Here is a 17,765-nt window from a genome sequence, read left to right as displayed (position 1 = left end):
ACTTGTAACTTATAGCAACTAAGCAACTAGAATGATCAACTTTGTGGGGGAACTGGTAAGATGAGCAATCCAATACACTTCACCAGTTTTGCAGAGGCAAGCCAAGCTAACCGCCTTCCTTTTACGACAATAAACTTGCCACAGGACACATGAAACTTATTTTAAGTAGTTCCCTACTAACCCACCAGTATGTTTCAACTCACCACACAGTGAACTACAGTCAATCTACAAATGTTCCATTTTTATTACAAAGTATGAAAGGCAGAAAATACTGTACCTAATACACAGGAGGCTGAAACTTAGAAAGAAGGTTAAAAAATCTGAATAAAACTACATAGGAAGCAGGAAATAGCATAAAAGGATGCAACATTCCACTTTCAAGCGATTCCAGAAAATTGCCTTAAAATTTACAGAGTTTCAACAATATGGTTCCATGACTCAGGTGTTAAAATCCATTGTAACAAAACCTTTTGTATATTCTCCATAAAAATAAAGGAATATAGGGACACTGCAGTTATCCATGTCAACAACATATATGTCAGTTGAATAGCAGGATATTAGGATTCCTCTAGGACAGTATAGTCGCAAAGTTGCAAGTATGGAAGGTGGAGAAAATAAAAAGGACAGAAGTAAAACTACTATTGCTTTAACACATTTTAGTGAGAACAAGAAGTCAGGAATTTCATATGGATGTTTGTACAATCATGCTACAAAGATTACACCTTCAGGAAGTTACCACAACGGGACTGTGAATGGGAACAGCAGAAGGGAAAACACACATAAAAGTAAACATCTACTTGACTACTGATAACAAAAATGCTTCGGCGCAATAGATTTAAATTACATTTTACACTGCTAGCAACCCAAGTTTTAAAAAAAGTTCCTTTTAAATAGTAGATATCATAATTCATATTCACCAGGTTATCAAAAAAGCATCGCATTGCTTCACAGCTGTACTATTGACTTTCATTCACTAGTTCTTGCATTTCTGCCTTTGTTCAGATCTGACAGACCAGTCCCAATCTCTCACAGAAGAGACTTGAGATTTGCATGTTTTACAAATAGGAAAGCAAATTCTATGAGATGCTGACTCGTGGGTATGAATGAGAGCTGGCAAACAGGCTTACAGCTAGTCATGGCTGCAATATTTTTCAGGAAATAAGCTGATTATTTCTTTTGTTAGATTTTCTGAAAAGGAAGAAACTTTAAGGAAGCCAGACAGAGTTTTCTCTGATGAGTGCAGATATTCTAACTTGATGCTAAGTACCAGTGGCCTTGCAAACAGTTGTTTTCTGAAGTCAGACAGAAGCAAGCAAGTCTCACAAGTGCCTTTGCCTCTAGAGTCTGCCATGACTTGCTAGATGAGCATTCAGTGACTGGTGTCCAGTTGCATTTTTAACTGCTGCTTTTCAGGGCTGGTGAAAGGTGCTCATCTAAGGTTCTGGAGATCTCTTCCTAAAGGAAGACTCAAGGGAATGCTAAACTCCTCTCAATATCCTTGACAAAGAAACATTTTCGACTTCTTTAGGGTGAGCAGGGGGGAAAATATAGCTGCACCTCTAAGCAAGCATGAGAAAGTGCTCTTTAAGTGCCACATACAAGTAATTCCCTGGATTCTCTGCAAAGACTGAGAAAACTGGGGACACAGTTGACAGGACCTTGCCCATTCCAGAACAGATTTTGGATGCCTCATTTTAATGTCCACTGGACAATAAATTTAGGTCTGGTCTGGAATACTGTCTGACAGTAGAAAGCAGTAAACATGTATCAGAGGGAACTTATATGTTAATTGACAGGATTAACATCATTCAGATTTGAGGTGATAGGACCATCTTGCTAATAAGCAATAGGAAGACTAAACCCTTCGGTATTTTGATGGACCTGTTACTGTGCAATCTGTTGAGCCAATAGCTTACCCTTGCTGCCATGTATCCTTTCAGGACATACGGAAAGGAGTTAAAACACTGCTAACAAGTTGTTGAACTTGTCAGTTCCCTTTAAGTTGTATGAATTTACAGATAGCAGCAGCCATTTTTCCATCACAAAAATAAGTTATCTGAAGAATCCACCTATCTCTATACAACCAACCTGCCATTACTGCCATCATTTTCAAAAGGTGGAAAAGATGATTCCCAAATGCGGCCAAGTTCCTAAGCAAAGCAAAGGGACTATCTGGGTGACAAAAAGCACTATATCACTTGGGCTGGCCTTGCAAGACTATCATTCGCAGAATATAGGAGCTTCGGTCTGTAACATTAACAGTGTTGTCAAGTGCTCACGTTTCTGGTGTTCACTAGAAACAGATGAGGGTCCACTAAATACCAACAGTCATAGCCAGTTTAGGATTTCAGTAACTGCTGTATTTAACACTTTATACAAAACACAGACAAATGCCTACCATAAAAAGACTGGGGAAGAGATGACTTCCTAGCCTTACCAAATATATACTTGTTAAAGTGCCATCTGTAAGAGAACAAAACAGATACTCAGCTTTCTTAATTTACATTTAAAACAAGCACAAGAGCATCTGTGAATTCCTATATATTAGACTTCTCCCCTCTCCTAGTCTATGGTAGGCAATGATCTACAGCTGAGACTGATATGCCTTTCACATTGTGACACCAGGCAAAAATAGATCTTTTTTACTATTATCCAGAACATTCAGGAGACTAATTACAGCTAAGTTTTGAAAGGATCATTAATTTTGACTTATGAGAGGCAATGCCTCCCTCTTTAAGTACATTTCAAGGTTCCATAAGGAACAACCTGTATTATCAGTCTTTCATTCCATTCTCTGAAACCAGTGTTTCCCTTCTAAATAGATTGTCAAAGCACTCAAATCCTTGCCTATTAAATCCCTGCACACAGAAGTACAAGTCCAGTAGATGCAACCTACCATAGGCCATTTCATTTAGACATTTACAGAATTAACATCCTAACACACTAATTCAGCATTCAATTTGTTTTTTCCCCTGTAGCTTTTCACTTCAGTAATGAATTTTACATGACCAAGATCTTCTGGTTGAGAGCCAATACGCTATCAACAGGTTGTCCACATAACAGGTGGAATCTGGCAAAAGCTTGGTTTAAACAGAACAAAACAACCAAACAATAGCTTAGTATCTGGAATTAATCAACTGAAAAAGTAATACAGAATTAGCAAAGTCCGAGGAAACGTCATTTTTGTCCCAGAGTCAAAGTCTTGTTTGTTTTAACAATACCATGTTATTTTCTACTTTGCTAACCTCACTGAGGCTCAGACTTTTCCCTTAGTGCTACTTTACACTCAAGGGATATGAGGAGTTTGAAAGCAGTTGCTCTTCAACATCTAGCAAACACAAAAATTTTCAAGATCAAGTGCTGAAGCAGTTGTTTCCATAAACTCCAGGAAAAAAAATTCTTACAGATGCTTTACACCCAGCATAATTAATTGAATGTTAAGCTGGTGAAATACAATCAACCATTTCTTCTGATTCATGGGCTACAGTGACAAATCAAGGTTTTATTTTTTCTTGCAGATTAACTCAAACCAGCAAATAGATAGTTTGTTCATTGCCACTGTGTCAGAAGGTGTTGGCAGAAGGGCACCATCTCTCACTCTCCACCTAAATGGAAGTGCCATTTGCACTACCAAACATCTCACCCATGAGGATTTTCATGAGTTTGCAGTCATTAACCTTCCAAGTGACTTCTTTGAAAAGAAGCTATTTTAAGTAGCATTTCCCTGTTCCAAAACAGCATCCAGTGATTTCAAATGAAACTTCATATGAAGAATGGTAACGGACTATGCCCAAAGCAATATGTTATTGATCCAGAAGGCAGCCCAGCCGGCTAAATAAACAAGATATGGGCTTTATTTAGAATCCACTGGAGCCTTCAAAATTCCTTCACTTGCCTTTGAAGAGCTTGGAATCAGATCCCAATCCCACAAATGAACTTCAAGCAGTTTTGTGGGTGGAGGGACTTGCACTGGATCCTCTTCAGGTTCACAACAGAACCATTTTCTAACAGTAGCAAAAGCTACCTGGTTATTCAGACTATTAGCTCCTTTATACATGCTCTTTCTCTCCATCTTAATATAACAGATTGTATTCCTGTAAGAATGGACTGTATTTGCCATTAGGTATAGCCTATGGAGTCTTGTAGTGACTCAACTTCCAACTAAATTAGCTTAGGTCTTTTTTAGAGCACAGCTCTACAATTGCAGAGAAAGTGGTTTTGGCTAAGCAGAAGCAGCAATCATCTTTTAACTCATCTTTTACCATCTGTAAGACAATGAGACTTCAAAGCATGAAGGGGACTACTGAAAGTACTAGTGTTACAGGTAGTTCCCATCATTCCCCAATCCACAGCAGGTTAAATAAAAAGCTTGTCTAGTAACAACTAGGTTTGCACTCCAAGTCAGAAAGTTAAAAACCCTCTTAGTAACACAGCACATTATGCCTACCGTTTGTAATTAAACAGTACATTACAAGCCTGCATACGCATTTTTATATGACTAAAGCTGTGCCTGCAATTAGACACTGCTGCTAAAAAAAACCTAATTTTCGCTTCCTAATTCTGCGCAAGCATTTTCCAATTTAAGATGAAGTGCTATTGTGGAGAATGATAACCTAATTGTTTGGCTAACGCTGTTCTGATATCTAGATCAAATCTGTCTGTGCAACACGCCACTCTCAACACTGCAGCTAGTAAGAAAAACTGACCCTAACATAAAGTCACGTTTTCTGTCAGAAATTCCACAACTGAACACAGAAGGTCATTGACAACGCATGAGCTTGAACTGTATTGTAGTCTCTCTTGGCTCTCTGATATTAAAAGGGGTAACATAGAGCTATCGCTAATCAATTCCAATCAAATTCACAAAGTGGTGCTTTTCTGTGCCGTATGTTGAGAAGTAACCTGGAGAAGAATCATCGTTTTCAATGTGTCCAGAATGACAAATCTTTTTTTCCAGATTCTGTATTTGACAGCAGTCTCAGCGTCAGCTTCACTGTTTCACAGCACTCATTTTTCCCAACTTGCCTTCCCTGCATAAACTGGAAAAAAGGCAAGTTTGCCATGGTCCTACTGTTTATAAGGCTGCTTCTAGTTGTAGGTGAATACTCACTAGATTGAAAGACAATTTTGGTAGTTTGACATTTACATCAAGATTCAGCTGGTATACCTCACAGTCCAGCTATGGTTGTCATGTCTTCATCAGGAGAGTACCGTGGAGCATTGAATAGCTACGTTGCATTAAGACTTTCTTAAAGATTTTTAGCTTGCCTAAACCGCTCAGCTTTGATTGCAAAACATTACTGTAGAGCAATTCACTACTCAAAACAGAAACAAAAGCCCCTGGGTTTCATCCCAAAAGACATGACAATGACTAGCACCAAACCACAGCCTTGACGGCACAGTTTCTTTCAATTTAAACCCACCTTTGTGCATTACATCAGAGAATCATTTCTTTTAGAGAAACAGCTTTCATTTGGACAGTAGACCAGCTTTTCCAACACATCTCACTCATTCAACAAGATCTGACAGTACAAAGCAAATCCACTTAGGAAAAAGATTGCTTTGTGCGCCTTTCAAGAACTCCCAGGAATACAAACCAAATGCAAAGAAGTGCCAAAATACGAGTTAACCACAAAATCTTGCTCAGGTTATTTGCCAATCAAGCAAGGTACAAAGTGTGAAACCATTTTATTTTGGTTCAGATAGTAAGTCTTCTAAGGGGAAATCATTTGATTGGAAACGTCAATCCAAAGTCCATTACAAATCACTTTTTCCCAGAAGTCATTTACCTCACAGATAGCTCAAGTCATGCAAGTATCTTCTTTCTGAAACCTATTACCACTCTGTTACCTAACACAACTTCTGGAGAGACACAGTAAATTCAGTTATAATTTAAAAGCAAGGCCTACCGTTGTAACAACCGCCTATAGCATCAGAAAAGTCTAAAGAAATTGTGCAACAAGTACTTCACAGCACCAGGTGATTCTGCCCAGGTAACCAGGTATAGAGAGCCAAGGCAACAGTTAATTCTGGCAGGCCTTTACTGCCAGGGACCCTACAGTGTTATTGTGATTTCTATCTACGAATAGATCCTGCTTTGGGCATATGGAAGTGGATCACATATCAAAAGTAAGAATTAGGGAGAAAAGCCTTACTCAATAGAAAGTTAGCCCAATATATAAAAAACATACAAATGTTTAAACAGTTTAGAGGCAGAAACAACAGGAACAATAAAGATTCCTGCCAAGGTGGCTGTTAACAACAGTGTCTTTTCCCCACCTTGTTTCGCACTTATATCTATTAAACTAGCTGAATGTGCTGCCTCAGCTGGCTGACAAACACATGGACATATGCAGCAACTTAACGCCTGCAAGCTTATTAACACAGTCAACAAACAAATATACAGAACTTTTTAACCGAGGAAAAAAAATTAAAACCAGAACCCAGAAGGTCCAAGAGGCTCAGCATGTCTCTGCATTTTAGAGTCTTGGAGAGACAGGAGACACCTGCCATTAATTCTTGTAACAGTTTCTTGGAACAGTAGATGCAAAGCAACAACAGATACTGGCCACTTGACTTGTGTTGTTCTTACTTTAGAGGGGAGGGGAAATTATACAGCCCTGCCTCAATTTGGCATGAAGCAGTAATGTTAGACTCTCAAAATCTCCAGGCAGTTGTTGTAGCAGATAGCTATCCAGTCTGGCTGAGTCGATGCCCACTGTACATTGTTGATTTCTCCCTCTGCTGTATAGGCCAAGATAGGGTCCTCAATGGCACGAGGCATTTGCTGGATATCCCAGATGAGAGCCTGATGGTCATCCGCTGCAAATGGACAAGAACATCAGAAACAGAATAAAGGTATTACAAAATCTCCATGTAGGACTACTAAAAGGGGTATATTCTGAGAAGCCAGATAGTGAATGGCTGTTGCATTCCAATGAGAACTTGAGCCAGAGATACAATGATGCAACTCCGCTCCAACACAATTAACCTGCACACATCATTACACACTATCCAGGACAGAGTTAAAAAACAATCAGTGGAATTCACATCTGTTGAAAACATTTAAGAATTAGATTGGAAAACACTAAGCAGCATTAAAATAAAATTGCATTAGCCAAGGGAGAGACTGTAACAAACTAATGAGACCAATGTCCAAAATGTGTAAGCTCCAGTACGTGTCTCAATTTTCATAAAAATTTTAGGAAAAAGGGTCACCAACAGAATGAGCATCTAAAAATGAAAAGGGCTTCTAAATTGCAGGTGTTCTTTAGCAAAAGGCAGGAAGTAAAAACTGCATGAACATTTGAAGATAGAGAGGACTTTGCAAATGTAGCGGAAGTCTCCCAGACTTGCACAATCTCAAAAGGCTAGAGACAGATCAAGAATCTCTTTCCACGCCTACCTGCTGTACAAATATGGCAGGAAGAATGAGGTGCCCAAGCAATTCCATTTACACATGCTCTGTGGTTGTTTAACCTGGCAACAGGAGTGCAAGGAACTCTAACGTCTAGAATCACAACCTTCAGGAAAAAAAGAAACAAACCACAAGTTAACAATTTTTTTTTTTTTTAGTTTTTCTTCAGAAAACAAAAGATTTTGACCTTATATAAATACAGCCCTTTCCTAAAGGATGTCTTTGGCAAGCAAACACTGTTCTCAAAGAGCTGGTCAGTGTCTTGAAAGGAGTCAGACTTCACAGGCAAGGGCTTGAGAGTTATACAACAGGCCAAATGAGTTATACTTCCCTGAGGCAGCACAGGTGACATGCTAAGATACACTGCCTTGTGCACTGAAGTGAGAGCACGCCAGGTGACTAAAATACTTGTACTTAAGATTATATATAAAGACTATCAACTGGCTCACAGCCCTCTCTTAAATCACCTGAAATATGTAGGAGCCATATAGATCTGCAAATTTATGATGCCCAAGTTCTCTCTATCTCCTACTTAATCAGAGCAATAAGAACTGGCTGTTGTCATACTCCACTTCAGGCACAGACACAGGATTCCCCTGCCCCAACCCGCCCCCTTACCTCAAAGGACTGAGTACTAACGAGCAAGCCAGCTGCAAAATCACAACCACCAGCACCTACAGAAGAAAAGCTAGTGCCTTACCTCCATGCCATCCATGGCCATTGTAGCAAGATAGTTGGGATCCTGCTTATTCCAGCAGAGACGCAGCAGTGGATGGTGTTGTGGGTCCTCATAAATTATGGTGCTGTGTTCCAGGTGACGGAGATCGAACATCCTCACAGAGCCATCTGCACCAACTGAAGCGAACATATCTCTCCCACCACCTGCACGGCTAAATGCTATGTCATACACCTGCTCAATATTAGGACAGAGGGAAACAAAGCCTTAGATTTAATGAGCAGTAAAACAGATTTTCCATACGAATAGCAGATCTATTAGTGCTATTTTATGTCACATACTTGACTTTCCCAGCAAGCTTTTAGTTACTACAATTACCTTGGCCGGGGAGGGGAAGGGAACAGACCACTAAAGTGTTATGTTATAGGTTCATTCACTGAAACTGAACATTAAAGTTTCCCAGACTCAGATTTTTATTTTAATTGCTGAAAAGTAGCACTATATTAAGATAAAATAATCCTGTAAGTTGTTTATTGCCTTTGATATACAGTTAATTTCAACTCCAGTTTGATATTTTATCTCATTTTTCTAAAATATTCTGGAACATAATCTGATAAAAGGAATATATTCTCAAGTCTGGATTCTATAATGAGCAAACACAGTAATTTTGATTGTCAACACTATGGCTTTCATTTGGTCTTCAAAACTATACATCTTAATTTTAGAAAGATAACCTTCTTCAATTTTATTTTATTTTAGTTTTTTTTTTTTAAAGAAAAAGGGGAAAAACAGCAAAGCTCTGTTCCTTTTCTACTGCTTTAAAATACATAATGTAAACAACCACAAAAAGTCATCACCTCTTTGTCATGTGCAATAAGTTGTGTCTTAACATGGCCAGAGACCAGATTTACTCTTCCCAGAACCTGTCCTGTTTCCAGACCCCAAATAGTGCAGGTTGTGTCAATACTAGAGGTACCTAAAACAAAACATTTGTTAGCAATATTATTCTCACAGATTAGATAATCACTTGCTAGATTAGTCTAATATCCTCTGACACCTACAGATGGAAATAGCTACAAGAACAGCATAAAATTAAAATTAAAACTGTCAAACAGCCAACAACCTTCCAATGCATTTAAGTAACCCACGCCTTTTAGCTGCAGAAATAGTCTTCCTCATACAAATAAAGTGTAAGTAGCTCATATCTACTTCAGTCTATAGGTAAGCCTGATGCAACTTCAAGATATGAATTTTTCCATCCTGTGAGTCTGATGTACATGTCAAGACCAAATTCTAATAAATAATGCTATTATATATTAAATATGCTAAATACGCTATTGCAACATTATAATTGTTTCTGCAGACTCAAAATGGGGGATAGGAGCAAAGCTCTTAAAAGCCAAGATGCAACACAAAAAAATACATCAAGTAGTAAATAACTGTGAAGATGCATTATCACTGTAATCTCTGGACAAATTCCCCTGACATGAATGGCTGCACTCTTTTGGGAAACAAGCCTCTGCTGGATCAATCTCAGATTCACAATTTGTCCCACAGGCTATAATTAAATGTGAAGAATTCAACCCCATCCTCCAGCTGAATTAAGGGCTCCTGGCTTCACTCTTGCTGCTGAAATGGCTTCCCAAAAGAACAAGCTTGTTAGGAAGTTTTCTATCCACTCCACTTAGTATTAAAGCAGTCATCAGCTCACCAGTCCTAAAGACTAAGACTCCCTATCCACAAATAAGGAACAACAGAGGCAGCAAAGGAACACCAGTTTGTGTGACCCATTCGGTAGTGGAGAGGGCACCTTTCCATGCAGGACAAAGTCTCCATGAGCTGTTCAATTTTGTTTTTCTTTTAGTCTAGGACAAGGGCAGTTCCTCTGATGTACAAGCTTGGCCACTCATTAGTAATCAGACTATTGATTGCAATGACAGCAGCCAGTCACAGCTGGAACTTCACTGAACTAAATTTGGAAGCAAGTCTTTTCCATGCTGAATATTTAGCACTGTGTCATTCTCACCTAGAAGGTAAGGATCCACTTCATTCCAATCAAATGATGTCAATGGAGCACAGAAATCAGAGTTCTTGTTGTTGTTCAGCAAACACTCCAGCCGGGTCTCTGTTTCTCCCACCTTTAGAAAAAGTGAAATATCTGACTTAAATAGCAACATCACAGAGCTTGTTCCACTTGCACTTTCAAAACGTAAGGTGTTAATCCTGGATTTCTTCCCCCTCAGCTTTACATCCTAAAGCTTTGGAAAATACAATCACCACCTCTCTCTTCAATAAGGTGATTAAAACAGCATCTGTTCCATGTTGTATCACATTATAATAACCACCTTCCTAAGTCTGCTCCTCCTACAGCTCTTAATATATAGTCACATTATTATTGTATTTAAGGAAACAAGTATCAGCTGCTCTGACTTGGTTTTATGTTTTCTCCTCCACATTGTGGCAAACCCAAGATGGCCTGAATGGAAGACAATTCACTTCAAGACCTGGTCTCAAGTGAAAGTGAGATCAACACACAATGCAATTAAGATCATATATCATCTTCAAGGGAGAATTTACTCACTCTCCACACACGCAGATAGTCACCACTGGTTGCCAACAGGTCTGGATATACTCCCTTGGTGTCTGGGATCCACATAAGCTTTGTGGTAGGATAGGGGTGATCAAAGGTGTTCCTGCAAATGAACTCTGAGCTTTCTTCATCCAAACCAACAAGCTGCACCTGTAAGAAACCATATTTAAAATAAAGCATTTTATCAAAATAATCATTTATAATTACAGAATCAAAGCAGAGTATCTCAGGAGGACACCTTCTGTAATCTCAAGGACAATTAAAGTGCACCATCATGTCAACAAAATGAGAAACCTTACATACATGTGAGAACTTGAGTTAGGCTGCAAATGCAGTCCCAGCTAGGAAGCCAAGCGAAGTATACATAATCACCACGCTGTTTTACTTTGAAGAGATGGTCTTAGAAGGAGCAGAATCCTATCCTAACGCATTACGAACACCCTTCTCTTCTCCACATTGCAAAGCCTAGTTTAAAATCACAGTCTTAACTACACAAAGGTTATTTCAGCTCATCTGTAACTGGACTGATGCTGACAACGTAGTCTTCAGAGAGCAGGACAAGCTATGGTTTGCATGCCAATCAATCACAACTAAAGCCCATACTTTGGGGTATTTAGCCATAACCCTACAGATTGTGACAGATCACATCAGCTAGCTATCAAGCTGTTTTCAGCATCACATTAACTAACATGTTCTGTCACAACTACACAAAATTAAAATACAGGTTAATCACATCCCAGCATCAGAAAGTAAAATAGAATTCAAACTTCAGGGAAAAAAAAAATGGAGGGAGAAGCTGAAATATTTACATAATTCTTTGACTGCTTTGTGTGAAGAGACCGGCAGAGCAGTTCTGCTGAAAGATTCTAGGTGACCGAGTTCCAAATTAGGTATTTGCACAGTAATACGGCAATGGGAAGGGCTGACTTGCTGAGCTGCAAGAGTAATGCAAGACAGCAGACAAGAAGCTATCTCCACATAGTTTGGTCATGACAACACCTGAAGTAATGCTCGAAGTCCCAGACATTATGTTATTAGAAAAATATTGACATGTCAGAAAGCATTCAGAGAACAATATGGTGCTGGGAGGATATGTTTACCCTCGCAGTGACTAGAAGACCTAAACAGGATGAAAGCCCCACTGTGTTAAATGCTGTTCAAACACAATCAGTGTGGGGACAATTCACTGCAATTACTTCATAAGCTGCTCACAGTAGGAACTTCCTAATACTTTCCACACACAGCAGCTTCCTCCTGGAAACAGTAGCTTAATGAACATTTTATTCCAAGATGCTTATCTTTACAATTTCTTTGCATTCCTAAATATTCTGCCATAAGCAATTTGTTTAATAAACTACACATTCAAGCTAGACCAGAAATCTACCATATGCTTTTTGCACACAAAGAAACCCAACAAATCCTTCAGTGAACCTTAAACTATAACATTTAAGAGTCCATTTAGCAATGCTGTAAATCTGTCTGCCTTATAAATATCTTTACTACAGATATTCCTCATTATACTTTGCACTCCTTTAATATGTATCAGCCAAGAATCTCCTAGCCTTTTGAAGTGATTGACAAATACCTTTCTAACTCCTTTAAGGATCAGAAATACTAAGCAGGTTTTACAAAGGAAGCAAATCATCCTTGGTCATAGAAAAATCTCATGGCAAGGTCAGGATCAGAAGACAAACGACCTCTAATCATTTCTTCTTCTTCACTTATGCTGTTTTCAGCTTGACAAGAATGTATTAAAGCTTGACAAAGCAATCAACATACCCATATCCAGAAGCACATCTCAAACAGCAAAGGACCCGCTTTTGTTGGTGTCAATTTATACACTCTTGTACTGCATAATCATGTTTATCCCCTGCTCAGAATCCTACAAATTAACAAAGACATACTCACTTAGGATCTGAAGAAAAAGCAGTGGCTGTGTAGCAACCCAATACCTTTGCAGTCTCTGACATTTTTAGGTGCAGGCCACGTTAGAGGACAAAAATTATACTAGTAACACTGGAAGATCTCCTGGCAACTGCGAAGATCAGGTGTCTGACACTGATTGTCAGACCTGGCAACAGGCTGGGATAATTCGGAGCAGGAGGCATTGGTCTGCTCAGAGATAGGAGCAAAAGTAGGATATATTGCTTGAGAAGCTCTGTTCTTTCCTAGCTCAGCATATGCAAAGGTACAACTGCTCTTCTCCTCTTCGGATTTCTTTGCATGTGATGATTACAGATCTGTTTTCAGGATGCCAATATTAAAACTATGCCTCTCCCTCCTGCAAGCAAGGCAAGATTTGCTGCTTTCAACTGCCTCAGGAAGGATTATCTAAAGTCAGATCAAGACTGAGGTGATGCTAGCAGACCACGAAAACAAGCAGAAGTCAGAATACAATTCGAACAGTTCTGCATCCACCTGTAATTCTTTCAGATAGGAAAACGAGGACCAGGATGTTTAATCTCCATTAATTTTGCAATTATGCTATGACAGTAGCCAGGAATGCTTCACAATTACTTGTTTCTCCCATACATCAACATATGCTGCAATTGGATGTGGATCTTCCTCCCATAATCCAAGCCTTTACCAACTGAAGACTTAATTATCACAGTACGCCTGAGTAAAGAAATGCCTTTAATCAGCATTCCTTAACTTCTGAAAAATTACATCCCTCTTCAACATAATCTAAAAGATACAGACGCAGAATTAAACAATGCAGATTTGGTAACAGCTTACTTTTTTCTTGCATAGTTTGAAGAACAGTCACAGTACTTTTTTTTTTGTTTTAAATTATATCCCTGGAATCTAATTAGTAACTACTAAGAATGAGATTTCACAATTATTTTAGTGTCATGAACAATCAAAAAGATCTCACTGCATCAATTAACCTTAAACCCGTGACCAACTTTTCTTTGCAGCTCTACGCCTTACAGAAAAAATTAGCCTCTGGCAAAACTGCAATGGTGAATGCTCTCCGAGTCGAGGTGCTGTTCAGGAGAGGGTGGCAATCGGGGAAGTGTGCGGCCATGACATGCCAGTCTGCTCAAGTAATGGGAGTTACCAGGGCACAGCACCACCTTCTACTGTTTTCTAAGCTGGACTTAAGAAGTAAGCTTGCCTCACAGATACATCCCTAGATCAGACTTGCCTGAAGTTTTTCACAGATCATTGCTGATCCATGAAGCCACGGTCAGGAGCGTGCAGAAAAGCGCTAGCAGCAAGAGCCACTAACACCTCAGCTCCATCCAGTTATGCTGATGCTCCATAAGAAATTCTGAAAGCTGACAGTAGTTTGTGAATCCAAGAAGTTCAGGGAACACTACCCTAAGTATTTTTAGTTCTTCTAACTGGAGCAAAGTCATCTCGCTTCTCATGCCAGTGATTTGATCATCCAAGGTGTATGAGCTGGAACAAAGCTCCTTTGGGGAAAACACAGTTCTTGGCAACTAGCTTTCTGGTATACTAACAGAGCTCGTTAGTGTGGGGGGGTTGATAGCAGTTCGGAGAGTCTGGTAATTGGGGATTGTAATAATCAGGGTTTGGCAGTCAATATATTTGAATTCCCCACAAAACAGAGGCATAAATAGCCATTTTATATTTGTAACCCATAGGGTACTTCAAGTTCTGGTAATTATTACAGAAATAGAAACTTACAGAGGCAAATGAAAGAAAAGTCTGCCCTCTCTCATTCACTATACTACCCCACAGCGGGCACTTCTGCTGCAGTGAACACTTGGTACGTTAGATCTTTTTAGCCTCCCCTGCTTTTTAATAATAAAAAAAAAAAAGATTAATAAGGAAGTGGTATTTTCACCTGTTTGGTTAGATTTTTAGAAAGCTGGAAATGCTATTCCAGACTGATGTTTTAACCACTTGCAGGAACACACACAAGCTGGAGTTGAAAAACTTTGCAGCTAGCACATGCCTGACATGACCATATGGTATCTGCCCAGAAGTCCAAAACCCAGAGTACGAAGCCATTTCCTTCCTCAACATTTCAATAGCCTCCACAGAAGTCAGAGGAGTGGCAAGAATCACAATAAGTCACCAAAAACCAGTGCAACTGAAAAACTACTCCCAAGCAAGCTCCTTTTGGTCTGCAAAGTAAAGGAGACAATAACAATACTCTAAGCAATAACAACACTTTCATTTACTTAAGACAGCTCTCTCTGTTAATAACCCTCCTATTTGGAGGACTGTATTGAAAGCACTTTACAGCTACAGAAAAAAAAAAAAAAGGACCAAAAAACCCCACACTCTCTGTAGCATCAGAGATACAGCAAAATGTCTCAGCAAAGTGAAGGTCATGTTACACTGGATTTATTGTACAGGCTTAATTTTTAACCATGTATCTTCTCTGTTTCTATAGCAGCAGCATCCAGACAGGCAACTCATTCTCATACAATTACTTTCCAGTTCTTGATATCATGCAGATCTCGTAGGACGCAGCACTTACAGGGACTGAACTCAACTGGATAATAGTTATCCCTCAAGCACAGAGGTCAAAAGAATCCAAGGGAAAGGTTTACAGACAGCAGTAATTTACATAGTCCTACACAATTTCCATCTGCAACAACTGTGAGCGTAAAGGGCGGAAAAGGGACTGGGTGACTCAACTGCTTTTCACTTGACATTTGAGCTGAAAAGCAGACCCAGGCCTGTCTCAATCTAGGGCAACCTCAGGGAATGATCCAAACTCAATGAGTTAAAGGTCACATAAATCACCCTTCTGCACCATAAAGCTTCACTTTGTTACCTGTCAGCAGACAGCACAGACCTATACCTGCTTATTAATGAACTCTTCCACTCCTAAACAAAAACCTGCTTACGTTTGTTAGTTTAGGTTATACATCCAACACAAAGGATTTTAAAGTCAGTCTTTAAACAAATGGCAAGTTTTCAAGTTCAGCAACCTGCCCTTCCCCAAAACCACAACAGCGCTCACACATGCATAAGGAGACAACCCACGTTCAGCCTGCAGTTGGGCTGCGATACAAAACCCTCAGCACAAGTATCACGGCTTCGAGTACTGCAAGGGCAGTAAGTTAACTTCTGTAAGAGATGTCACCCCAGCCCTGCGGTCACCTCACCTCATTACAACCTTGCATAAAGCCCAATTCCCAACACCAACTTTCTGATACTGTTTTCTGCAATCCCCATTAAACAGCTTGACAAAGCTACAAGACACACACGCTATGTACAAAATTGTATTTGCAAACTCCTCAGTTTCATGCAAGTTTTAGTATGCTCTGTAGTTACATCTATTTCCTTATTTCTCCCCCAATTGTAAGCATTCCTCAGATCAGTTTAGTGCACTAAAGTCTGTTCAAAAAGGAGTGGGCAAGTGTTTGAAGAGGGGATGACAGAGCCTGTAGTACCTGTGTAAGGTCCCCTGCTTACACCTAGCAGGGAAATACTGAAGATATAATCTCACGCCTCAGGACACCCCTGCCCCCAGAGAAGACACAAGGAACCGAAGGATCAGCAAAAAGAGTTTTTGTATTAAAAAAAACTAAAGTTACGGCACCCAAGTCCTTCGCAGCACCGAAACACAGCGAGTGTGGCATGACGCTTCTAACGAAGCCTCGTACAGCTCGCACAAACTTGAGCCCTGCCACAAAACTTCGCAGCACGCTGGGGAAGAGCCGCGGAAGCTGCACCGAGGAGCTCTTCCCCGCTGAGGAGCAGCGGGCAGCAGCCCCCGCGCTGCTCTCGCCCCGCTGACCGGGGCAGCCTGAGCGGGGCCCGGCCCCCTCGCACAGCTCCCGGCGGCAGCGCGGGCCGTGCCCGGGGCGGGGGGACACCGGCCCCCGCTGCTGCCCCGGCGCTGCCCACCTTGTTGTTATACTCCTCCACGAAGCTGCCCAGCGCCAGGCGGAACCGCTTGTCCGGCCGGACGCTCCAGTTCATGGCGTACACGGTCCAGGGCGCCTCGTATTTGTAGATCTCCTTCCGCTTCCCGTGCAGCGACATGGCGAGGCGGCGGCGGCGGGCACCGGGCGGGCGGCGGCGGGGCGGGGTGGGGGCCCGCGCTGGGCCGCGGCGCCGAGGGGGCGCGGGGCCCGCCGGAGGGCAGCGGGGCCGCGGGGCGGGCGCGCGCGCGGCCCGGGCCGGGAGGGGCGGCGGCGGCGAGCGGGGCGAGGCGGCAGCACGGCGCCGCGCCCCCGGGCCCGGCTCCAAACCCCGGCGGCGGCGAGAGCAGCGCGGAGGCCGTTTGGGATTCGGCCCCTCACACAACGGGAGCGGAAGCCACGCGGGGAGCCCCGCCCCTTGCTCGCGGGTTGGCTGCCTGATCTGTCACTTAGCACCTCGAGCAGCTATTGGGTAGTTCTCCCGTCCGTTTGGCCCTCTTTGGCCTGCTATTGGTTATTTCATCCATCATTCCAAACGGACGCTGGCCCCGTTGACTGGGGTAACCTACCGTTGCATTTGGTCCCACCCCAGAAGGAGGCCATGCTCGTTCTCGAAATCCCATTGGCTGCCAGGGGTCGCAGTGGCATGAGGCGGGATCGTGAGATCTTACTGATAACCGATTGGCGGGAGGAGATGTCAGTCACGTGAGTCCGCGGCGGCGGAGCGGTTCGGGCGCGCTCAGGGGTTAGCGGTTCGAGTCCCGCCTCCGCCGAGTGGCGGACGGGGTGGATTTACCTATAATTAACCGAAGCGTCATTATCGGATTTTATTTTTGGCTGCACTCGACAGCCTTGGAGCAATGCCCTGAGCCTCACCTGCGGAGGTGGCTGTGCAGGCTTCCAGGCAGCTCCTGGCTGGATGAGGACAGGCCGTGGCCCAGTGTGCCTGGCAGGAGCCCCTGGGCCCGTGGGCCAAGGAGCCGCGGGAGCCCCAGGAGCCCCAGGAGCCCCAGGCCCGGTGGCTGTTTGGCTCTGTCACAGGTGCCCCGGGGATCCGACGTGGGCACAGTCGCTGCTGAGGTGCTCGTGCAGGTCCCGGGAAGGGGCCTGCCCGGAGGAGGAGGGTGCTCCCGGTGTGTTCGGGGTGGGCGAGCCCGGCACTGGCGCTCCCCGGAGCCACCCCCTTCCCAGGGCCCAGCGCCCGGTCTGAGCCGCTCTCGTCCCCGTGCT

General features: G+C 42.2%; 1 protein-coding gene across 1 annotated transcript; it reads right to left on the bottom strand.

The window, feature by feature from the left end:
* Positions 1-220: 220 nt before the first annotated feature.
* DCAF7 (DDB1 and CUL4 associated factor 7) lies at positions 221-16,949 on the bottom strand. The gene is made up of 7 exons (XM_026099406.2): positions 16,519-16,949; positions 10,675-10,833; positions 10,120-10,231; positions 8,951-9,069; positions 8,118-8,327; positions 7,406-7,523; positions 221-6,822 (listed from the first exon to the last, which is right to left on the bottom strand). The coding sequence occupies exons 1-7, from the start codon at positions 16,654-16,656 to the stop codon at positions 6,650-6,652; spliced, it is 1,029 nt and encodes a 342-aa protein (XP_025955191.1). The 5' UTR covers positions 16,657-16,949; the 3' UTR covers positions 221-6,649.
* Positions 16,950-17,765: the final 816 nt, after the last annotated feature.

The sequence above is a fragment of the Dromaius novaehollandiae genome, chromosome 22 (genome assembly GCF_036370855.1).
Source record: "Dromaius novaehollandiae isolate bDroNov1 chromosome 22, bDroNov1.hap1, whole genome shotgun sequence".
NCBI lineage: Eukaryota > Metazoa > Chordata > Aves > Casuariiformes > Dromaiidae > Dromaius > Dromaius novaehollandiae.
Note: the sequence above shows the minus strand (reverse complement) of the source record. Positions and strands in the feature narration are given on the sequence as shown.

Coding starts and splice junctions, on each gene's coding strand:
- DCAF7 (XM_026099406.2), bottom strand. CDS start 16,656: ATGTCGCTGCACGGGAAGCGGAAGGAGATCTACAAATACGAGGCGCCC. Junction 10,834..16,518: donor TGGAGGAGTATAACAACAAG/GTGGGCAGCGCC, acceptor GGTTTCTTACAG/GTGCAGCTTGTTGGTTTGGA. Junction 7,524..8,117: donor TGGCCATGGATGGCATGGAG/GTAAGGCACTAG, acceptor TTTTTCCTGAAG/GTTGTGATTCTAGACGTTAG.